General features: G+C 35.7%; 1 protein-coding gene across 3 annotated transcripts in view; it reads right to left on the reverse strand.

The window, feature by feature from the left end:
• Positions 1-3,754: 3,754 nt before the first annotated feature.
• The window catches only part of TRPC1 (transient receptor potential cation channel subfamily C member 1), a gene marked incomplete at its 5' end in the record, with an annotated part of 62,226 nt that continues 40,008 nt past the window's right edge, over positions 3,755-25,972 (reverse strand). For all 3 annotated transcript variants that reach the window (XM_082839134.1, XM_082839132.1, XM_082839133.1), the window contains 6 exons: positions 3,755-3,992; positions 5,052-5,246; positions 5,544-5,745; positions 14,232-14,407; positions 23,285-23,428; positions 25,111-25,250. In XM_082839134.1, coding sequence (XP_082695260.1) covers positions 3,765-3,992; positions 5,052-5,246; positions 5,544-5,745; positions 14,232-14,407; positions 23,285-23,428; positions 25,111-25,250 — 1,085 coding nt within the window. In that variant the 3' untranslated portion in view covers positions 3,755-3,764. The remainder of the gene's footprint in view (positions 3,993-5,051; positions 5,247-5,543; positions 5,746-14,231; positions 14,408-23,284; positions 23,429-25,110; positions 25,251-25,972) is intronic.

Raw genomic sequence — 25,972 nt, forward strand, 5'->3', positions numbered from 1 at the left:
GCTTTACGTGTAAGATTAGGTTGTTTATTTGAGATGTTTCTTGAGGTAGGATTGTATTGCTATAAACTTCCCTCTTAGAACTGCTTTTCCTGCATCCCGTAGGTTTTGGGTCATTGTGTTTTCATTGTCATTTGTTTCTAGGTATGTTTTGATTTCCTCTTTGATTTCTTCAGTGATCTCTTGGTTATTTAGTAGCGTATTGTTTAGCCTCCATGTGTTTGTATTTCTTACAGTTTTTTTTCCTGTAATTGAAATCTAGTCTCACAGCATTGTGGTCAGAAAAGATACTTGATATGATTTCAATTTTCTGAAATTTACCAAGACTTGATGTGTAACCCAAGATATGATCTATCTTGGAGAATGTTCCATGAACACTTGAGAAGAAAGTGTACTGTGTTATTTTTGGATGGAATGTCCTATAAATATCAACTAAGTCCATCTTGTTTAATGTGTTATTTAAAGCTTGTGTTTCCTTATTTATTTTCATTTTGGATGATCTGTCCATTGGTGAAAGTGGGGTGTTAAAGTCCCCTACTATGATTGCATTACTGTCGATTTCCCCTTTATGGCTGTTAGCATTTGCCTTAAGTATTGAGGTTCTCCTATGTTGGGTGCATAAATGTTTACAATTGTTATATCTTCTTCTTGGATCGATCCCTTGATCATTATGAAGTGTCCTTCTTCGTCTCTTTTAATAGTCTTTATTTTAAAGTCTATTTTGTCTGATATGAGAATTGCTACTCTAGCCTTCTTAGTTGTTTATTTTAGTATGTTGTACCATTATGTAGTTTTGTCAGGTTTACTGAAGCATAATTTCCATACATTAAAATTCACCCTTTTAAATGTATAGTTTGATGAGTTGTGCAATCAATCTTCTCTTCCCACCAGATCCTGGTAACCAATGATCTGATTTTGGTTTCTATAGTTTTGTCTTTTCTAGGATGTCATATTAATGGAATCACACAGTGTGTAACCTTTTGTGATAAGTGTCCTAACTTGGCATAGTATTTTTAAGATTCATCTGTGTTACTGCATACATTTCACTAGTTTGTTCCTGTGTCAACTTGGATAGGCTGAATTATGTTTCCCAGAATTCTCTCCCATGTATGCTTCTAGGTAGGGTGGGCACAAGACACATTTCAGTGTGAAATTTGGTGGGGAGAAATGGAGCAGCAGCCATTTGGCGTTTTTTTTGCAGGCACTTTCATAGTTTACACATGTTGAAACTTATCTGCTGGCTCAACCTGCTGGTGAAGGTCAGCAGCCAGGACTCTAATCATTCCACCTTTCCTTGGCTTGTCCTTCAGTTTCTCTAATTCTGGACCAAGTGTGTTTAGCAACGTGGCAAAGGGTAACTTCTCCCACAGGATTCCCACACCATCAAGGTTGGAGACAGTGACAAGTGACAAGGGTCTCAGACCATCCTCATGGGTTCCAGCTTATCCGCATTTCTTCCCCCTGACACCTATTTTCCTCTTCCAACAGCCAACCTGGTGAACTTCAAGCTCCAGTATTAGATGCAAAAACAACAGTCTCAGAGACTGCTTAACCAACTCCAACAATTGTGTAATGTCAAATCCCTGTAAACAATTCACTGTACACACAAACATATGTGACTGCCAATATCCTAGTAGTTCTGCTTCTCTGACTGAACTCTGACTGATACGATTCCTTTTTATCACTGAGTAGATTTCCATTGTATGGATGTACGATTTACTTACCCATTCACCAGTTCATGGGTATTTGGTTGTTTTCAATTTGGGATCATGAATAAAGCTGCTATAAACACTCACATACAGGTCTTTGTATAGTCATATTATTTCAAAATATGGTATTTACAAATATAAAAAGAAATAGCTAAAAGAGTCAAATATCATTGCCACCAGAGGCAGGAAGAGGTCTGATGTTGATGTTTTTCATTTTAGACCTTTGTTGCCATAATTTAAAAAAACAACAACAGTGAACTGTATACTTTAAAAGTGAATTTTATGATATGTGAATTATATCTCAATTAAAAGTATAAAAGTATACAATAAAACAATGAACAAACTCTGTCAATTTATAATCTAATGTCAAGTTTTATTTACCTTTTTTCTTACAATATGCTGTCATTCAAAATATACCTCATAAGTAACTCATGCATACAGTAGGCACTCTATAAATATTTTGATTTAATAATTAGATATTTTTTAGAATGACTAAAAACCCTGATGTAAAATCCCAATTGGGAAGTGCTTAATCCCATCATAGACAAAATATATAACTTTACAATAAACATTTTTATAAGAATTTGCCCAAAAAAGGGAACAATTACAATTTCGAAATTAAAAAATAAAAAGTAAAAAGCAAGATGAAACACAACACTAACATATTTCAACATTGATCCCTGGATCGGTGGTACTTATAGACCAAGGGCTACCTGCACCCTGTGGCCTTAAGACCATCTGACATTCAGTTAAGAAGATAATTATATATATAATAACCTCTTAACTGGAAATGCTGCATGAATAAATAAGGAATAGCCTATGAAAAAAACGTTAACTATATCCCTTACATGAGCACAGGAAAAAAATTTAAATATATACTTTATTCTCCAATTTAAAAAGTCAATGCTTTTCACCCTAAGCATCAAGAATGAGCCACAAATAAGCATGAAGTCCCGTTTCTAGAACTATGTTATATCCTGTGGAAAATACTTTTGGATATAAGATCAAGAACCTTAGTCCAAAAGTAAAACAAATCCTTGCATTAAAGGGTCTTCCAATGTTTACACAAACAAAACAGGCTGTGACCATACATGACAAAGAAATACCTTCTAAATCCTTATTTTGGGTTAGCTTTATAACTAGGAACATTCACTCCAGCTTGAAAAAAAATTGTATCACTTTTATGATAATAAAAAATTAAAAGCCAATAAACACCTAACCTTAGAGAAGTAGCTGTGCAAACTTATAAACATAATCAAATACTCTATAGCTACAAAATGAAAAGTCTACTAACTATATTTTTCAAAAACTATATAATTCTATAAAAATTTAAATACGTGGACTCTATCAATACATGGAAATGTATATATAAAATACTATTAAGTGAAAAAAGCAAAATGAAAAATATAAAGTGATTACAACCATGTCAAAGTAAATATATTACAGTAACAAACATTGAGGTGAATTTAAATTTATAGACACAAATAGATTCAAACATTCATTAGGGCTTTATCTTTGTTGCTTAAGATTATAACAAAAGAAAAAGGAAAAAATAGACTACTGTTTTAGGTAAACCTATACTCCTAAACAATAAATACTGAACTATATATGTAAACTCCTAAAACAAAGATTTTAAAAAACAAGACTTCTATATCTCAAGTGTACCCTATGGAAGGAGATCAGTCCACATTTGCTGATCTTCAGTTTTACAAAACCTTCTGGCAATAGTCACTACAATCCTAATGCTGCCCTTCTTAAGTAGAAAGGGAAAAAAAATTTAAGCACCGTTTAAATAAGAAAACTAAGCAGCATGCTAACAAAATCTATCTACTTAATCTGTTTCATTACTGCAAAAAGCCACGAACAGAGGGTTTTAAAAAAACTAATCGTATATACATATTTTACATAACATATATTTATGCTATAAATACTTTAAAGAATGGCTTTTACATAATTCTTCATTTCAATATATATCTTACTAATTTAATTTCAAGTTATACAAATGCAGTCTTTCAGATTTATTATTGAAAATTATTCTCTACGTGATTTAGAAAATCGCTAATTTCTTGGATAAAACATAGCATATTTAGAAGTCCGAAAGCCAAGTAAATCCCTTATTTCATTTCGGAATTTTGACAGATCTTGGCGCAGTTCATTTAGATTTTCCACAGTTGCCTGATCTGTACTTTGCATCTTTTGTCTCATGGAAGTCAAGTAACGATGCACTAAACAGCACATCACTTTTTGGTAGTTTTCATCTCTCTTTTGCTTCAAATTTCTCCATTCCTTCAAAACAAAAACTATGATACTAACAATGTGCATAAAAATATTTAAATGAGGTGGATTTTTTTTAAAATTTACAGATACAAACACATATCTTGTAATGCTTTATTAGACTATATTTTTGCCACTACATGTTACAAAATAATGTTCAACACATTTGAAACATGCCATGCATATTTGTTTTATTCATTTACCTGTACACTTACCTTGATTTAAGATCTTTAGTTTATAGTAGGTATTAGCAAACTATGACTCACAGGCCAAATATGACCCACTTTGTGTTTCTGATGGCCTATGAGCTAAGAATGGCTTTTACAGATGAACGTTTTGTAATCAATTTGATGATGGGGACTACTAATTTTGAACTCCAAATAAACAAAATGTTATTCCCCTCAAAATGGAATTCTATTCATTAATAGAGCTGTATTATAAAAAAAGTATTACTCAATTATTCTCATATGTTTAATTTCATCAATAAAAATTTTGTGGAAATTTGTTTTCTCTCTTGTTGTATTACTACCCACATAAAATCTACAATTTTTTCACAGCCCACAAAGTCTAAAATATTTATTATCTGGTCATTTACAGAAAAAGTTTGCCAATTCCTGGCTTATAGCAACATGTATTGAATTATTCATGTATTGAACAACTTTCAAGAAGAACCAGAAAAATATGCATTGACTCTAAGAGTCACTCTTATGCTGACAGCCTAGGTATTCTGAATATTTTCCTTGTTTTAAAACTGTGAGCTGAGAATTCATGAAAAAAATCACAGCTCTCTCTCTCATTTTCAATAAATATTTATTGAATCCTTACTTTATGTTAGATACTATGCTATGCATTAGGGGTATAGGAGTGGAAAAAAAAAAAGCCTTAGCCCTTGTTTTTTTTAAGCCGTTTTGCTAATTGCTTTATAACCACAACAAATTAGTACAGAGAATGCCCTGTACAAAACAACACAAGTCTTAGCCCTTAGGAACCTGCATATTTATGCTTTAGGAACATCTGAGATTAGTAATTATTAAAATTATCATGTTGCAGTTCAACCATCTAACTTCTTACCTTTAAGCTGTTCTGCCGTTTAACCTTGCCTTTTGATGTATGAGAGCAAATCCATTTACTGAGGCTACTAATCATATAGCAGATAGTCTTTGGCGAAGGAATGATGTTGAAAGGTGGGGGTAATGTACATTTGTCATCAAAGTAGCTAAGCCACAACTTTGCTCGAGCAAACTTCCATTCTTTGTCTTCATGATTCTATAAGAGGCAAGTGAAAAACCAACACAGGATATGAATAGGCATGCACACACGCACACACACACAGTAGGGCTGGTATGAAGAGACTGTTTAAGATTGTTCAAATGTTTCCACACCTTGTAGGTAAAAATTTGGTTCAAGACTTGCAGTTAATATACATTACTTACATTTCTTAAAAAATCTATATTTAATTTTTAAATGACACATTCTTAATTCTTTTAAATCTTTGCCTTATCTACTATATACATTTGGTATGGTCTGAAGGAATATAAAATTTTTAAAAGAATGAACACTTACTGCTATCAACTGAAAACTTTTATGTAGCATTGCCACCAGCAGCTTAGTAAGCACAATCACAACCACAACATTGTATGTCCCAACAATAACAGCTCCGACGAAGGACTGTAATTCTTCTCCGTAGCTAAATCTTGTGACAAAGATTGCCACATGTGCTAAGGAGAAAATATACCAGAACAAAGCAAAGCAAGTGCCGATGAACCTGTAAAGACAATTACATTTCTGTTTAAAAGGAATTTTAAGTTAATTAGCAAAAATAAAGAATTCATTTATATCAACATTACCTAAAGAATACATAGATAGCCCAGGAGTAATATTTTATAAAATAACTGAGGTTGGACCCAACATCACAGATATGCCTTACTTTAAACAAAGAAACAAACTCAAAAGGAAGATAAGTTATTCCTGTTTAATCTCTTACTACTTCTCTTTTCTCAACAGAGCAGCCTATGATCCTGTAATACTTGGTTAGATTTTGCCACTTCTTCGCCCAAAAACTTCAAATGGCTCTCAAGCTCAACAGCCCAAAGTGCATACAAGGGCCAACAAGGTCCTACATGATCCCATTACCTTTCTTTTTTTCCCTTCCTTTATTTCTTTCTTTCAATTGAAGTATAGTTGATTTACAATATTATGTTAGTTTTAGGTGTACAGCATATTGATTCAGTATTTTTGCAGATCATACTCCATTATAAATTATTACAGGATAATGGCTATAATTCCCTGTGCTATACAATATATCCTTGTTGCTTATCTATTTCATACATAGTGGTTTGTATCTGTTAATCTCATACCCATAATTTGTCCATCCCTGCTTCCCTCTCCCCTTCGGTAACCACAAGTTTGTTTTTCTATATCTGTGAGTCTGTTTCTCTTCTGCATATACATTCATTTGTATTATTGTTTAGATTCCACATAGAAGCAACATTATACAGTATTTGTCTTTCTCTGTCTGACTTATTTCACTAAGTATAATATTATCTAGATCCATGCACATTGTTGCAAATGGCAACATTTCATTCTTTTTTATGGTTGAATATTAAATTGTGTGTATTTATATGGATTAAGAAGATGGAATATATATATCCCACCTTCTTAATTCATTCATCTGTCGACGGGCCCTTGGGTTGCTTCCATATCTTGGCTACTGTAAATAGTCCTGCTATGAACATTGGGGTGCACGTACCTTTTCAAATTAGTGCTTTCATTTTTTTCTGGCTGTATAACAAGGAGTGGAATTGCTGGATCATACAGTAGTTCTATTTTTAGTTTTTTAAGGAACCTCCATACTGTTTTCCACAGTGGCTGCACCAATTTACATTCCCACCAACAGTGTATGAGGTTTCTCTTTTCTCCACATCTTTTCTGACATTTGTAATTTGTAGAGTTTTTGATGATGGCCATTCTGACTGGTGTGAGACGATATCTCATTTTTGCTTTGATTTGCATTTCTCTAATAATTAGTGATGTTAGGCACCTTTTCATGTGCCTGTTAGTCATCTGTATGTCTTCTTTGGAAATATGTCTATTCAGGTCTTCTGCCTATTTTCTGATTGTGTTGTTTGTTTTTCAATACCGAGTTGTATCAGCTGTTTACATATTTTGGATATTAACCCTCTGTCAGTCACATGACTTGTAAATATTTTCTCCCATTTTGTAGGTTGTCTTTTCGTTTTGTCAATTGTTTCCTTTGTTGTGCAAAAGCTTTTAACTTTAGTTAGGTCCATTTGCTTATTTTTGCTTTTATTTCTTTTGCCTTAGGAGACTGATACAAAAAAATATTGCTATGATGTATGTCAAAGAGTGTTCTATGTTCTCTTCTAGGAGTTTTACTGTGTTGTGTCTTACATTTAGGTCTTTTAACCACTTTGAGTTTATTTGTGTATATGGTCTGAGGGAATATTCTAATCTCATTGTTTTACGTGTAGCTGTCCAGTGTTTCTAGCATGACTTGTTGAAGAGAGTGTCTTTTATCCACTGTATATTCTTGCCCTGTTTGTCACTGATTAATTGACCAAAGGTGCATGGGTTTATTTCTGGGCTCTCTATTCTGTCCCACTGATCTGTTTTTGTGCCAGTATCATGCTGTTTTGATTTCTGTAGCTTTGTAGTATAGTCTGAAGTCTGGGAGGCTTACACCTCCAGCTTTGTTCATTTTTCTCAAGATTGCTTTGGCAATTCAGGGTCTTTTCTGGCTCCATATGAATATTAGGATTATTTGTTCTAGCTCTGTGAAAGATGTTATGGGTATTTTGATAGGGACTGCATTAAATCTGTAGATTGCTTTGGGCAGTTTGGCCATTTTAACAATGTTAATTCTTCCAATCCAAGAACACGGGGTAACTTTCCATTTGTATCATCTTCAATTTCCTACATCAATGTTTCATAATTTTCAGAGTACTGTCTTTCACCTCCTTGGTTAAGTTTATGGCTAGGTGTGATTTTAAATGGGATTGATTTTGGTTTTTTACTTTCTCTTTCTGATATTTCATTATTAGTGTATAGAAACTAATTAACATGCACAGATTTCTGTATGTTAACCTTGTATCCTGCAACCTTGTTGAATTCCCTTATTAGTTCTAATAGTTCTTTGGGTGGAGACGTTAGGATTTTCTATATAAAATATGTCATCTGCAAATAGTGAGTTTTACACCTTCCCTTCCAATTTGGATATGTCTTATTTCTTTTTCTTGTCTGATCACTGTGGCTAGGACTTCCAATACTTTGTTAAATAGAAGTGGTGAGAGTGGCCATCCTTGTCTTGTTCCTGAATTTAATGGGAAAGCTTTCAGCTTTTCATCATTGAGTGTGATGTTGGCTATGGGTTTGTCAAATGGCCTTTATCACATTGAGATATGTTCCCTCTATTCCCGCTTTGATGAGTTTTCATCATGAATGGATGTTGAATTTTGTCAAACACTTTTTCTGCAACTATTGAGATGACCATGTGATTTTTATCCTACCTTTTGTTAATGTTGTGTATCACATGGATTGATTTGCATATATTGAACCATCCTTGTGACCCTGGAGTAAACCCAACTCGATCATAGTGTATGATCCTTTTTACACATTTTTAGATTCAGTTTGCAAATATTTTATTGAGGATTTTTGCATCTATATTTACCAAAAATATTAGCCTGTAATTTGCTTTGTACTGTCTTTGTCTGGTTTTGGTATCAGGGTAATGGTGGCCTCATTGAATGAATTTGGGAGTGTTCCATCCTCTTTAATTCTTTGGAATACTTTGAGAAGGATAGGTATTAATTCTTTATATGTTTGGTAGAATTCCCTTGTGAAGCCATCCCATTCTGGACTTTTGTTTGCTGGGTTTTTTTTTTTTTTTACAAATCCAATTTCACTTCTAGTGATCAGTATGTTCAAATTGACTGTTTCTTCTTGATTCAGTCTTGGCAGGCCGTATGTTTCTAGAAATTTGTCCATTTCTTTTTGGTTGTCCAATTTGTTGGCATATAACTGTTCATAGTACTCTCTTATGATTTTTTTGTATCTCTGTGGTATTTGTTTGTTATTTCTCCACTTTCATTTCTTATTTTGTTTATTTGGGTAAAGGCTGGCTTTTTCTTCTTGGTAAGCCTGGCTAAAGGTTCATCAATTTTGTTAATCTTTTCAAAAAACCAGTTCTTGGTTTCATTGATCTTTTCTGTTTTTTATCTCTATTTTACTTATTTCCACTCTGATCTTTATTATTTCCTTCCTTCTGCTGATTTGGGGCTTTGTTTGCTCTTTTTCTAATTCTTTTAGGTGGTAGGTTAAGATATTTGTTTGAACTTTTTCTTATTTCTTGAGGAAGGCCAGTATTGCTATAAACTTCCCTCTTAGAACTGCTTCTGCTGCATCCCTCAAATTTTGGAAAGTTGTATTTCCATTTTCATTTGTCTCGAGCTATTTTCTGATTTCCTCTTTGATTTTATCATTGACCCATTGGTTTTTTAGTAGCATGTTATTTAGTCTCCACGTGTTTGTTCTTTTCCCATTTTCCTTTCTATGGTTGATTTCTAGTTTCATATCACTGCAGTCAGAAAAAAATGCTTCATATCATTTCTATTCTCTTAAATTTATTAAGGCTTGTTTTGTGGCCTAGTATGTGATCCATCCTGGAGAACATTCCATATACACGTGAAAAGAATGTGTATTCTGCTGTTCTGGGATGGAATGTCCTGTAAATACCAATTAAGTTCAACTGGTCTATGGTGTCATTTAGGAACACTGTTTTCTTACTGATTTTGTTTGGATGATCTATCCATTGATGTCACTGAGAGGTTAAAGTCCCCTACTATTATTGTATTACTATCAATTTCTCCCTTTATGTCTGTTAGTATTTGCTTTATATATTTAGGTGCTCCTGTATTGGGTGCATATATGTTAATGAGTGTAACATCCTCTTTTGTGTATCCCTTTATCATTATACAGTGCTCATCTTTGTCTTTTGTTACAGACTTTGTTTTAAAGTCTATTTTGTCTGATATGAGTACTGCTATCCCTGCTTCTTTGTCATTTTCATCTGCATGAAGTATCTTTTTCTATCCCTCATTTTTTCTTTGTTTCTTTAGCCCTGAAGTGAGTCTCTTGCAGGCAGCATATTGAAGGGTCTTGTGTTTTCATGGAATCAGCCACCCTATGTCTTTTGATTGGAGCATTTAGTCCATTGACATTTAACGTAGTTATTGATAGGTATGCAGTTATTACCATTTTATTCCTGTTTTCCAGTTGTTTTTATAGTTCTCTTCTGTTCATTTCTTCTTTTTGTTTCTCTTGCTGTGGTTTGATGATTTCCTTTAGTAGTAGGCTTGAGTTCCTTTCTTTTTGGTTTTTGCATATCTATCATAGGTTTTTTTTTTTTTTTTTTTCCCAGTACGCAGGCCTCTCACTGTTGTGGCCTCTCCCGTTGTGGAGCACAGGCTCCGGACGCACAGGCTCAGTGGCCATGGCTCATGGGCCCAGCCGCTCCATGGCACGTGGGATCTTCCCAGACCAGGGCATGAACCCGTGTCCCCTGCATAGGCAGGCAGACTCTCAACCACTGCGCCACCAGGGGAGCCCTATCATAGGTGTTTGATTTGTGTTTACCATAGGGCTCATATATGCTGTCCCATAATTATATCTACTTATTTTAAACTGATAGTCATTTAAGTTCAAACACATTTTAAAAGATCTACATTTTTACCCCCCTCACCCACATTGTGTTTCTAATGTCATATTTTACATCTTCATGCTTATCTCTCAACTGTTTACTGCATTTATAGTTGCTTTTGTGTGTATGTTTTTTTCTTTTCATCTATGTCCTGGCTTTTTAAAGTAATCTTCAATCCTTACTATGTAACTGCCTTTCCTAGTGGGATTTTCCCTTTCCTATAGATTCTTGCTTCTTTACCATTTAGATAAGACCCTTCAACATTTTTTAGGTTTACTATTGATGAATTCTTTTAGTTTTTGATTGTCTGATAAGTTCTTTATTTCTCCTTCTATTCTAAATGATAATCTTGCTGGGTAGAGTATCCTAGGTTGTAGGTTTTTTCCTCTCAGCACTTTGAATATATCAAGCCTCTCCCTTTTGGCCCACAAAGTTTCTGCAGAGAAAATCAGCTGATAGTCTTATGGGGATTCCCTTGTATATGACTGATTTTCTCTTCATGCCTTTAGAATTCTCTCTTTAACTTTTGCCATGTTGTTTATGATATGTCTTGATGTGGGTCTGTTTGGTTTCATCTTGTTTTGGACTCTCTGTGCTTCCTGTACCTGGATATCTGTTTCCTTCTTCAGATTTGGGAAAGTTTCAGCCATAATTTCTTCAAATACATTTTTGATCCCCTTCTCTCTCTCTCTTCTCCTTCTGGAACCCTTATTATGTGAATGTTGGTATGTTTAATGTTATCCTAGAGACCTAGTGGACTCCTTTTGTTTTTTTGTTTATTTTCATTTGTCTTTCTTTCTGCTGTTCTGATTGGGTGATTTCCATTATTCTATCTTCCAGATCACTTATGTGTTCTTCTGTGTCACTTAGGCTGTTATTCAGAGTGTTTTTTATTTCAGATATTGAATTGCCTATTCTTCTTTGGGTCTTTTTTATATTTTCTAGTTCCTTGTTAAAATGATCTTTGTTTAGATCAATTCTCTTGATCTAAACTAATTTAGTTAGCATTTTTATTACCAATGACGTGAATTCTTTATCTGGTAAATTGTTTATTTCTGTTTCATTATTTATTTTTTCAAGGTTTTTCTCTTACTTTTTCAATTGAGAGTAGTTCCTCTGCCTTTTCATTTTACTTAAACTTTCTTTGCCTCTATGAATTTAGGTGAAACAGTTACCTATTGTGGTCTTGAAGGGGTGTTCTTATGTGTGTACCCAATGCCTTTGGGGGGATGGATGGATTTGATGTGGACACCAGTGTTTCCTCAGGGTATGCTGGCAGCTATGACCTTGGTAGGAGGTGTGGCTAGAGATGGAAGAGCTAGAGCCCACGCAGGGTGTGAGGTGCGATGTTCTCTTTGCTCACTGGCCATCACTGCCCTGTGGGATCTGCTCCCAAGCTGCTGGAGTAAAAGCCCTGAGGGTCAGGCTAGAGCTGGCTCTGTTCCTTTTCAAGTGTGTTTTTCCTTCTCCCCACACCAGGATCTTTGCCCCAAAGGAGGGGGGTGCTGAAGCAAGTGGGGTTCATGCACTTATAGAGGTCTAATGCACTACCTGTGTAGGTGTCCGTGGCTCCACTCAGATGCAGCCCACGGTCGTGTCTTTTCCCTGGTATTGGCCACCCCAGATCTAGCGCTGCGCTATGGTGTGAAGTGAGTGGGGCCAGAGCATCCACTCAGTCTGGGCTTGGGCACATAGCAAGGTGGCCACAGGAAACCCAGCAGCTGTGCTGCTGTCAAAACTCTGGGCTGCTTCTGGCGTGCCACTGGAGTAAGCTCCAACAATGGCAGCTGCCACACCACCTGGGCTATGCTCCAGGGCTGGTTGCCTCTATGTCACAAGGACGAGTCTTCTCCCAAGTCCTGGATGCCCTAGATCCAGTGCCATCCTGTGATGTGGAATGAGTGGAGCTGGGGTATTCTCTCAGTTTGGGCTGGGGAGAGCAGCAAGGTGGTCACAGGAAATCTGACAGCCACTAGGGCAGACCTCTCTCTGCCCTAGCAGGGGGCAAGCCAGCACCTGCACCCCTCATTAGTGGCATCCAGGCTGTTCCAGCCTTTCTATCTCTCCCAGGGTTTCTCCAGCCAGTTAAGGGGGCTTGTCTCCTATGCGTAGAAACCAGACTGGAACACCCAGTCTGTGGCTTGACCCACTAACTCCCCAGGGCGAATATCCACCTGTGTAATCTCCCTTTTCCTTTGAATCCCTTCCCGGGGCACAGGTCCTGACCAATGACTTTCTTCTCATCCTACCCGATTACATGTATACCTTTCTTAAAGCCTTTGTTGTACAGGAGTCCTTCTGCCTCTTTCCAGCTAGCTTTCAGTGAGAATTATTCCACATGTAGATGTATTTTTGATGTGTTTGTGGGGGGAGGTGAGCTCCAAATCCTCTTACTCCACCATCTTGATCCGCTTTATTCCCCATTAACTTCCTGACCTAATCTACTACAGCTCTTGCTCTGATTCACTACATACCATCCACGCTGACCTCCTGGCTTTTCCTTGAACATACCAACCACACTCCCATCTCAAGGCATTTGCATTTGCCATTCCCCTATCTGCCAACGCTCCTCCTCCAGATACCTTTTCATGGCTTGATCCTTCACCAGCTTTATATCTTTACTTGGATGTCATCTTTTGTGAGGCCTTCCTTAACCTCCTACCTAACTAAAGCTACACCCTCTCACACAAAAATCCTCCCTAGCCCAAGCTTTATTTGGGCTACAGGCAAGGGCCTGTGTAATACTGATATATACTATATCAATACTGTGCAATATACTATATATTTTATTTTTATTGCCTGTATCACCTCAACAGAATAATAAACTCCATGAGGGTAGTTTTGTTCACTGATACTTCATTTACTTAGCACTTAGAACAGGGTCTGGCATACTGAAGGTGTTAGATGAATATTTATTACTCATTTAATCTTATTCCTTAAATAAACTAAAGAATAGTTGGTACATAATAGTAATACAACAAACGTGTAATTCTACACCTCTTCTCCATTATTTTATCTAAGAATGTGGGGAGGTATTTTGTCTGCCTCACAACTGGTTGTTCAATTCCTTCCGATACAATAAATTAGAGAAAAAAAATGTTCTTGAAGCTTTAACAATCTCAACCCTAATGACCTCCTAAGAAGTGTTGAAATCTGAGAGTGCTTTGGTTGTAACAATGACTGAGAATTGCCACTGACAATTAATACTTGAAGGGCAGAGACGTGGAACATCTCACAATACATATATAGGACCCACAAAGAACTGTCCTGCCCAAAATGTTAAGAGTGCACAAAATGCAAGAGTTCCTCTGTTAAGATAGACTGTAGTTGAGGAGACAATGTAATAACTCAGGCCACTAATTATTTAAGATTCTATGTGTAAAGGTGACTATAAATGATTCATGAAAAATAAGTATTTCTTATTCAAAATGCATTTCTTAAAGAAAATTTGAAGTCCTAGTTCTGTAGGTATGAATTCACACATAACACAACAGAAAGACAGACATATATTTACTAAAAATTTAAAAGACACTCACGAATGGAAGGTATCATTGCTTTGCTGTTCACAGAAGATGCCTACACAGTCCTTCTGTTCTTTTGGAGTATAGTCTTTATCATACAGTTGTGTCAGTCCAATTGTGAAAGAAAACAAAACAAGAAGAAACATTCCAAGAAATTTTCCAAAATCTTGTAACATCTGTCCCATTGAAATCTGTGGAATATATTACATAGGCATTCATTAAAATCATCAGGAAAACAAAATATGAAAAACTAAATGACCAGGCAAGAAAACATATGATCCACAAGGCTACTCCTTTTTTTCCACCTGTTTGAGATATTTCATCACTTTTAAAACACCAAAAATCCAGTTGTCAAACAAAAAGCCATTCTGATCATGCCAGCACTGTGAGTGTTGGATGGTACATTCCTTGAATCTGGACCAAGTCTGCAGAGGATAATTTTGCTATGAAGGTAGAGGAAGAGACATAGAGATTTACGAAAAGGCCTACTTTGCAAGGGATGAAAGGAAAATTCTTTGCTAAAACCTAAAGGGAAGTAAATGCTTATATTTATAGTTTCTCAAAGTTTACAAATATAAAACCATTAGGACATAAAGTATTTCATTTGATTTTTGCAACCAATTTAAACCACTTCCTGAAGAACAGCATTTCCCCCTCTAGGACTGTCCTAATCTCTTTTGCCAAGGTGATCAATTCTCTTTCATTTGGGGTCTATTATAAGAAAAAATCATACGTGTTAAGTCAAATGAGAGGGTCTAATACTTATGTGAGTATCTACCATAATTTAGACATGTGTAATGCATCTGGGAGCTTTATTCAAGCCTAATTTCATTCTCCTTTAATACTCTTTCAAATTCTGGGGAATAGGTACTTTTCATAAATTCTTGTTATTTAAATTGGCATACAAATTTGGAGAATAATTTAACATTACGCTTTGATCCCGAAATTCTATCCCTAGGAATTTAGCCAACAGGAAGTACACAAAGATACATCACATACAAGGATTTTCATTGTAGCGCTGTAGAAAAAGAAATTAGAACATCCTAAATGTTGTTGTCAAAAAGAATGAAGTGCTATGTGCTGGCATAGAAAGATGCCTACAAAACATTAAGTCAAAAAAGCAGGGTACACAACAGTGTTAAACAGCTATTTTTTAAAGGATAGGTTAGATATATATTTTCATATAGATAAGGTTTGATATGCACAGGAAATTTCTGGAAGTTTACACAAGAAACCATTAACAGTGCTTGTCTATGGGAGGTAGGACTAGGGGTGTGGTTTGAATCTTCTTTGCTATATGCATTTATTACTTTTAAGATACAAAAATTAAGTGTTTAGAAATAATCCCTCCTCAAATGTAACCAGGCCAAATTTATATAATTAGTGAAATCCAACTTCAAATAAAATTCCGAACTCCCTCGAGCCTGCCAACATAACACATGCCAATCACCAACGACACAAAATAGTAGCAGCAGGCAAGTGGCCAAGCCCCTCCAGCCCACTATAGTGACCCCAGCTAATTAAGTCGAAGAGGTGTGGTAAAATTTTTAGGCACAGCACAAGCTAGTATTCCAGGCGACTTGGAGTGGGGAGGTCCACTATGCCTGACTTTTATGCACTTGACTAGCATGTGACTCTTTTCAAAATCTTATGCTTCCCTCACTTAGCCCCCTTGCCAAATTCTGATGGAAGCAACAGAAAACTTTTAGAATTAGAAAGCTCAAAATGTGTGAGAAAGAGAAGAAATACATTTCTCTCTTAATCAATGATAGCTTTATTAGGTCACTTTGGAAAGAAATCACTTATTCAGATTGTGACTGCTTAGAATAAAGCCATATTGTGTTAGTAGAGAACCTAATAATGTATGACAGTAAGAGTACAATAACTGCTTTAGATAAGTACAGAAAAGAGTGGATTTGAAGAAAATTTAGACACTGTGAGCTTAAAGGTAAATAAAGTTTTCCAAGAGTGACCATGTATGCTGTTATAATTTTAATTCCAAAAATTTAGTCCAAAAGTGAAAGCCTTAATTTAATATTACTGAGTTTTTTTTGTTCTTGTTTTTGTTTTGTTTTGCGGTACGCGGGCCTCTCACTGTTGTGGCCTCTCCCGTTGCGGAGCACAGGCTCCGGACGCGCAGGCTCAGCGGCCATGGCTCACGGGCCCAGCCGCTCTGCGGCATGTGGGATCTTCCCGAACTGGGGCACGAACCCGTGAACCCTGCATCGGCAGGCGGACTCTCAATCACTGCGCCACCAGGGAAGCCCTTAATATTACTGTTTTAAAGATAAGAGTAATTTAATTTCTATATCAAGATGAGCAATATTTAATGAGAACACTACAAACTTCATGACTTGTTTTTTAAAAACATATTAGTTCTTGTATAACATGGAAGAACCAAAATTAGCTACAGTGGATATCGCTGAGGTGAACATTAGCTTGAAGAGCACACTAATGAAACATTCATGTGAAATGCAAACATTAAAAGCAGTAAATTAATTTTAGTCTGAGAAAGATTATAAGGTTCATTTATTTGTAAAAATAACAATCACGCTTTCTTACATGTTTACTTATTTTTATATGTGTCAAAAGAATCAAACTGGACTACTTCTCACACCATATACAAAAACCTGAAACCGTAAAACTCCTAGAAGAAAATATAAGCCAGTATGCCTCTTTGATATTGGTCTTAGCAATACATTTTTTGATATGTCTCCTCAGGCAAGGGAAGCAAAAGCAAAAATAAACAAATGAGACCTACTCAAACTTAAAAGCTCTTGCACAGCAAAGGAAACCATCAACAAATGAAAAGGCAGCCTACCGAATTGGAGAAGATATTTGTAAATGATGTGTCTGATAAGGGGTTAAATACACAAAATTGTACAAAGAACTCAGACAACTCAAACTTCCTCTCTCCAAGCACCCCCTCAGTCATGCTCCCAAGTCCTTTGTATGTAATCTCTAAAATAGTATTCTTCACTTTATACTTTATGTTTGTCTCTTCTAGCAGTCTTTAAGGGCAGGCACAATGTCAGTAAGCTCCAGAGCCTGGCATATTAATTAAAGTACTGAATACAGGGGCTTCCCTGGTGGCGCAGTGGTTGAGAATCTGCCTGCCAATGCAGGGGACACGGGTTCGAGCCCTGGTCTGGGAATATCTCACATGCCGTGGAGCAACTAGGCCCGTGAGCCACAACTACTAAGCCTGCGTGTCTGGAGCCTGTGCTCCTCAACAAGAGAGGCCGCGATAGTGAGAGGCCCGCGCACTGCGATGAAGAGTGGCCCCCGCTCGCCGCAACTAGAGACAGCCCTCGCACAGAAACGAAGACCCAACACAACCAAAAATAAATAAATAAAATACTGAATACATAACTACTTTTTATATGTCTTTTATCTAACTCTTTACCATTTAACAAGAGGTATCACATATTTTTATTTATCCTGCAAGGTGGGGAAGGCTAGCATTATCTCCATTTCTCCAAGTGACAAACTGAAACTCAAAGATTTAGTGAATTGCTCAGGGTGAAAGAACTAATAGATGGCAAATGTGGAATTGAATTCTTGCTTCTGACTCCTTGCAAGGGCTTTTCTAAAACATCACTTTGTGGTTTTTACCTTAGCTCTCCCATTAGAAATTTGGGGCTGGGTACAATTAAGAAATATTTAGTTCTCACGCATTTTGCCTACACAGCAGGGCTTGTTGAATTAATACACGAATAAATGTATTTTAAAAGATGTAATTGTTAATTAACATTTTGCACCATCTTTTTTCTAACACTATGTGAGCTGGGCCTTACTTTCCTGACCTATAAAAGAAATGGCCACATGCTGCATCAGACTTGCTCATCTACATGCTATTAAAAATTTGTCAGACTTCACCCCAAACTATTTAATCAGCATCTCTGAGGGCAGGACTGGAGAATGTAGGTTAAATGTGTTCCCCACACCATCCTTGCAGCCTCTCCAGTTTTTGAACCCCTAGACTATACGACTTCTAAGTTTCCCTCTATCTCTGACATTCCATACTCCTTTCAAGAAAAAATATCCATCCCCAGTACACCCTAAAATGCCAAACACCTGAAATCACTCTTTACTCACAAAGAACAATACTTTACAAACAACAATAATATGCCATTTATGTTATACAGGCCACTAAACTAAGTCTGATAATTATCCAATAAAAACAAACAATTCACTAGGAATAAAGGATGCACTCGTGTGTCACATACTACATTCACTTTCCAAGTTTTCTTGTATTATTTTTCAGGTCCGTCACAGTTACCTCCACTACTCTAAGGGAATGGAGGAATGGATCTAAACGTTTATGTAAAGCCCATGATGCGTCAGGTACTCTGCTATGCATGTGATATACACTGACACATTCAATCCTCACAACAGATACAGAAACTGAGACTCAAAGAGAAGAGGTAACAGTAAGTTATGGAGCAAGATTCTGAACCAAGCTGTGTGATCCTGTCTTCCTTCTTGTCTAATCTCCCAACTACCATTATTAAAGGCTGCATAAGTCATTTGACACACATGGATAAATGAAGAATTATTTTAAAAATCTATAAATTATGAAAGCCTGCCAACAGAAGTATTGTACAGTAAAAGTTAATGAGGGACTCATATTACTCAAGAAAACTCTGAGAAGCAATTCAGCACAGTGGTTAAGACCATTAGCTCTTGAGCCAAACTGGGTTGGAATCCCAGTTCTACTACTCATCAGCCGTGTGACCTTGTACAAGTTACTTAATGTCTCTACATCTAAGTTGCTTCCTCTGTAAAATGTAAATAAAAGAGTCCGCCTCTTCGAATGGTTGCGAGGATTGAATGAGGTCATAAATGTAAATAAAGATCTTAGAATAGTAACTGACACACAGTTAAGGACTCAAATGTTCACTGTTAATATTACCATTATTCACGATTATTTATAGATTGTGCCTTTTTTTTTTTTGGTTGTTGAAGTATGTAACATTACTGATTTATACCCAATCATGTCTCTTACATCTGCTGAGGTAGATTAGCTGGCATCCTGAATTCAAAAAAGCGGGAGAGCTAACTTTAAAGAGCAGGTTGGTCTCTGGAGTCAGACCGAGGCAGGTTCAGCTCTTGACTCTGCCACTTAATAGTTCTGTGAACTATTTCTCTCCCTAAGCCTTATACCCTCCATTTGTAAAATGAAAATGAAAAATAACAAGGGTTGTGATGAGGGCTAAATAAATGGAAAACATATAACAGAGTGCCTGGCCCACATGAAATGTTCAATAAATGTTAGTTGCTGTTATTATTGGGAACAAGCAGGTACAGCAACAGCTAGGATGTAGCCCTATTTCTCCATCAGGTTTTTTTGTTTTCTCAGACCAATCAGTGCTAGTATTTACTCAATCCCATCTAACAAGTTTTTCAACTCAATTCAACAAACAGACATTAACTCCATCATATGGAGAAATTCATTCTCATGGGAGTACGAGTGTAGAAATAGATTTTCTAGTGGTGGGGACACTAAAGCTGGTGCATGTCCCCTCTCCCTGGAATGCCCTACAGCCAACCTCCTTTCAACTCATCTTTTAAGGCTTAATTTCAGTGTCATCTCTTCTGGGAGGTCTCCTCTGATGCCTTCAACTGAAGTGAGTACCCTTCCTCTCTATTACAGCATCTACCATTCCAAATGTTGTCATTGGCTAGTCATCCTCGGTGAACTATGCATTCTTTAAAAGGAGACTGTAGTATACTCACTTTAGTATATTCTCAGTGTCCAGTACCTATCAGGCACTCAATAAATGTTTATTGAATGAATAAGTAAAGTTTCAACAAGCAGAGGATAGTCTGGGACAGCGGTCCCCAACCTTTTTGGCACCAGGGCCTGTTTTCGTGGAAGATAATTTTTCCACATACGGGGCGGGCGGGGTGGGGGATGGTGCAGGCGGTAATGCGAGTGATGGGGAGCAATGGGGAGCGGCAGATGAAGCTTCACTTGCTTGCCTGCCGCTCACCTTCTGCTGGGCAGTCTGGTTCATAACAGGCCTTGGACTGATACCGGTCCGTGGCCTGGGGGTTGGGGACCCCGGGTCTGGGACATTCTAAACAGGGTAATAACATAAAAAATGACAAGGAAGTGGGAAAGCACATGACCTGTGTGAGATTAGTGACTGGTCTTGGCCCAGATGGAGAAGTATTTCATGAAGAGATAAGGAGATGAGTATAGTGAGCAATGGCTAGAAAGTAAGGTCCGATTGTAGAAGGCCATCTTCCAAAGTCTACCTACAACATGTCAGAAATTTAACAAATACAATCATACAAATTTCAAGTAATAGAATAAAGGATTCAATCACTGCTGAATCAGGATCATTTTATGTATTCCACTACAGGATAATTCCATGACCTTGCTTTGCCTGGTAAAGTCCCAGTTCACAGCTGTTGTCCCAACTTAGTAATGAATAATATCCTTTTCATTCTCCAAAGTGTCTCTATTTGGATGATAAATTATAGTCATTCTAACTAAGGGAGAGATCTGGACTCCTACTGCAGGTTATATAACCAGCTAAAATAAAAGTCTGTCAGCTTCTAAATCTACAAAGATTTGGAAGGAAAAAAATGTTAGTAAATGGAGATAAATTTAACAAACAACTGCAGTAATCACATAAAAACATTATCTGACATAGCATGTTATGTAAAGAAAAAAAGCTGCACTTTAGCTAAAGTAGTTAACTTATTGTCAATTTTCCTTTTGCATTTCTTTTCGCTTTATATTCATAATTGAATCACTCTTAATTGAGTTCCTTGCTTCTGATTAACAAAATGGAAGAAAATGTATTATAAATCTTCTGCACAAAATTATTCTAGAGTTCTTTGTTACCAATATGTTATACAAATCTTTCATGTTAATAAGATTACACTGGAAAACAAATAACTTTATTGGAGAAATCTTTTAAGTAAAAGCCTGAAGATAGGACTCTACAGATTCTTATTAAATATCTATTTTTCATCCTCTTTCTGAGTAACCAGACCTTGGTTTCTTGGGGGGAAATATGCTCAATTAAAAGTACTCATCTCCTCAGAGATACAAACAGCCATGTGACCCAATTCTGGCCAATGAGTTATAAGTGGAAGTATTTTGTAGGCCTCGAGGAAAAATAATTGTCCTCTTGTTAAAAAAAAGAAAGACAGCTGGCTCATGCTCTCTGCCTTTCCCCTTCTTCCTGCTGGATGCAGACTTTATATAATGACTTGGAGCAGGGAGCCTGCGACCATGAGAACCAGTCACACTCGAGACAAGTTTATATATTTACAAAACTCATCAAACTATACAGTTAAGATGGGTACGTTTTACTGTATGGCAAATTATACCTTAAGATACGTTTTTAAAAAAATCAGTTGCTGGACTAGACCATAATATTTAAACATATATTATGATTAACCTGTAGACCTTTTAAAAAATAGGAGCACACTAAATATTTGTTAGTTTCACTTAAATTATTTGCTAGTTCTATGGCTATTAAAACAATATAAAGTACCTGCTGGAGGAGAAAAACACACACCACAGCTGAAAAGACAAATACCCACTTACGCAGTATTTGTATACATGTCTATAGTTCTTTTGGGAAAAGATTAAGTCAGGAAGACCTGACTCAACAGTTCTAAGAAAAAGAAATAATTTGCTAAGAAATAATAATATACTTTTTCCTTTTTAACTTGTTGTAAAAATCTGTAAAGAAATTTTCAGTATAGAAACTTAGTGATACCATCAGTTTTTAGCTAAAAAACAAAGAAAACAATGTGCATGTAGAAATACTGTGGACTCTTGATTAAAACATTTATAGAAGATATTAGTGATAAAATTAAATCAAAATAACAGATAGTCTAAACCAGTGTTTCACAAACCATGTTTTGGAGAAAAAAAGAGACCTGAGCATATTTCATGAAAAATGGGTATGATGTTAACTGAATTTAGGTGATGATAGTTTGAACAAGATCAAACAAGTTTTTTTACTTCTTTCTCATAGGCTTTAATGTGATAATGTGTACTGTGAATTCCCAAAAGAGGTTATACGGAATGCAGTGTATCCAAAACTTATTTCAGTCCGAGCATCTCACAGGACTTGGCTAAGAGAGAGTCACACTTCAGGAAACACTCTTGGAGGATGACAGCACAAGCCAAATCAAATGGGGTTTTTCCTACATATTTTGTTTTCATATCTCTGTTGGAGAAGGTAATTATGCATTTTATTTAAAATATCTCCTTTAAAAATACAAAACAGAATCTAAATTGTTAGTAAACTTTGACTTAACAAGGAAAAATGAATATTGCTCAGGTTTTCAGACTTACAAAATAACAAAGTATTATGTAGAGCTGGTCCCCAAGCAGAACTGGCTCCACCTTTCAAGAACAATCAGCTACTAAAATCTGTGGGGTACATGCAACCAATTATGAGTCCTTTCTTTAGTGTAAAGAGACTTAGGATTTAGTCCTGGACTCTCATGTATAATAATCATACTACTTTGAAATGATAAAAGCTCAATTTCTTTAACTATAAAGTACTGTAAAGCATAAAGTTGGACTACATAAGCTCTATGAAATTTTTTAGCTCTAAATACTCTATTTTCCAACTTACTACATTTGATATTTGTTAAGCAAAGTAAAAGAGTATTTTGTTACAATATAACTTACGTATTTTCAAAATCATCATGAAGTATGAATTCTGTTTGTACAACATCTCCCTTATATTTATCACTTAAAACTTTAAATGTGAAATTCATTTTGGTAAAAAGCAAAATTTTATGTCCCTCTACTGTCTGAAATATAACTATATTTTAAATACATCTACGTCTATGAACTCGGGGGAGAGGGACAATGGACCACAGCTTAACAAAGTTTGGAATGTCTAAAAGCAGAGGATTATCATTCAGCCAGAAGCAAAGCAGATGAACATGCTGTGACTTTTCAACTGTTAACTATTTTCAAAAGCAAAGTTTAACTTTAATATCATGAGAAAACAACGTTCCAGTGGACAAGTAAAAGGTGTAGTAGTTTTACAAATTTTCTTCAAGAAATTTTACTTACTTACCTGTAATGGACCCAAGATAGAGCTTGTTGTATACATAAAAAAGAGACGAAGATAACTCAGAACATTGGCAAATGCAAAAAGCCCTTCTGCCACCAGTGTAGGATGGAATGCATCCCAGTCCTTCCGATCAGCAAAATCATGAAACTAAGGTTAGGAAAAAAAAAGCCAAAGATAAAACAGCTCTCTCAAGTTAGGAAAATAAAAAACAAATATTCTGACTGTTGAAAGAAAACTATTTTATGTCTCCTTGTGGGGGACTCGATTTATGTTTTATAAAGTTCTCTTCTTTTAATAGAAATAACATTGTTTTAAATAAATAAAAGATTTCTACATATGTGGGGCAATATCACTTGTGCTATATAAAGAGGTTTTCTCAGAAATTCCTATGTTTTAAAAAACTAATGTTTTAAAAACTTTCATTAGATTTTTTATGAATGAAATTTCTGCTAGTTTTTCTTAAATTCCACAACACAAACTTTAAGAATGTGTGCTGTCAATTAATTAGCTATCACATTAAATTAACCTAGCCCTTTGACTCAGGATTCTACAATGGCCCATATATGCTTTCTCCCTTCTAAATAACAAGAAAAAAAAGAGTGTATTATTATACTTTAGACATAGAATGACCACATGTTCCAATTGCCTGGGACAGTCCCAGATTACATACCAGTTTTCCTGGCATAATTATTAATTGTGCCCCCTTTCACTTGTAAAGTGTCTTGGTCTGAATAATAAACTATATGGACACCCTGCTTCTAGAACTAAAGAGACCAGTCTAAAAAAACCAATGACCATCAACCTTTCTATCAAACCATCTATCTATATATGATCTTTTTATTTTCTTAATAACTTCACAACTCTGGTCATGGAGCATACCTAATAAACATGTTTGGTACTACTGATCAATTACGTGAATAGAGGTTTTTAATAAAGTGATATAAGATAACCAGTTTCCTTTCTCTGTAGTCTATAAATCAGTCAAAACCCAAAAAATATTATATAAATAGTTCCTTGAATGTGACGCCTCAGAATTCTAAACTCAGGTGTAAACAAAGATAGTTAACATAATCTCCATTACCTTTCCTGGGCTTTTAATAAATCTTTATAAAAGTAACATTATAAGATGTCTATAAGGTTAGATTTTTGTCAAATTTTAAATTTAAAAATATAGGAATCAGAAAATAACTAAATTTACATAACTTTTTAAGCTGTGTAAGATAATAGTCATGATTTGGAATGTGTAAAACACTATATAATGAGTTCCATTCAGATAAACTTTTTCCAGATAGATATAAAGATATCTAACACTAATCAATTTAAGTAACTTTGTGTTACTTAGGTTAATGAGGTAATATATAGGTTAATGAGGTAAGTGAACCTAGCTCAGATTTAAGGAATTGGCATTTGGTAGAAAGAAAATGCCTAGACAGACCTGGATTTAAATCCAGTCTTGGTTTCTTACTGTGTGGTCTTGGACAAGTTATTTATTATCTCTGAGCTTCCTTTTCCTTATTTGCAAAATGGGGATAAGGACATCTGTCTCATAGAATCCCTGTGAGAATAAAATGAGATAAAGTATAGCAAGTATCAACCATGGTACCTGGCATAAAATAGGTAACGAACATTTAATGGTAATTAACACCCTTGAAGCTATTAGAAAGGAAGGAAACAATGTGTACTATTCCCTTGCACAAGGATAGGTTTAGAATGAAAACACATCAGACACAGATTTGGGCCAAAGTAACTCTGAGATACATAGCTAAATATCCTGGGTTTTTCCTAAATAAATTTCACTTGTGCCTCCAGTTGACATAGTTAATAGTCACCTTGTTGTGAGCAACCACTTTGAGGGCAAAGGTTGCCAAATAAAGTGAATTCATGACAAAACTGAGTTGATTACGTGATTCTTCTAAAAAGTCTTCCAACCCTTCATACCAGAGTCTTTTAATGTCTGACCAAATCATCCCTAAAAAAGGAAGAAAAAAAATCAGATAATGCTCTCTTCATTCAATAATAAACTAAAAAATACCTTAAGACTCAAAGTACTAAATAAATAACACCTGTCATTTGTAGCCTCATTCAGAAGAAAAAAATAACATTCAGTAAAATGTTCTTAAAATATGAAAGAAAATAACCTTAAGTTTCATATGACAATATCTTTCCCAGAGAGGGATTTTAATAAATGATGTGAAACAAGCATAAGAAAGCAAATTGATGTTAAATACAAAACCCCCAAAAGGCTCAGTTCCTGATTCTTTTCTCTGTCTACACTCACTCCTATAGTGACCTCATCCAGTCTAGTCTAACGGCTTTAAATACCATCTATGTGATAGACTTTCAAGTTTTTATCTCTGAACTCAACCTGTATTTACATAATAATAAATATCTCTAAACTTCTTTCCTAAACTTAACTTGTATAGGTACTTGGCTACTCTACATCTCAAACTGGATGTCCTAACATGTCCAAACTGAACTCCTAATCTCTGCACCCAAATTCACTGCTCTTGAAGACTTCACCATCTCACTTAATGGCAACCCCATCCTAGCTGCTCACTCTCAATGTCCTTGAATCATCCTTGACTGATATTCTTTTAAATCACACATTCAATGCAGTAGTAAGTCCTGCTGGCTTTACTTTCAAAATATAGTTAGGATCTAACCTTTCTCACCACTATCGCAACTTCAAGC

This window comes from Leucopleurus acutus (assembly GCF_964270905.1).
Source record: "Leucopleurus acutus genome assembly, chromosome: 5".
NCBI lineage: Eukaryota > Metazoa > Chordata > Mammalia > Artiodactyla > Delphinidae > Leucopleurus > Leucopleurus acutus.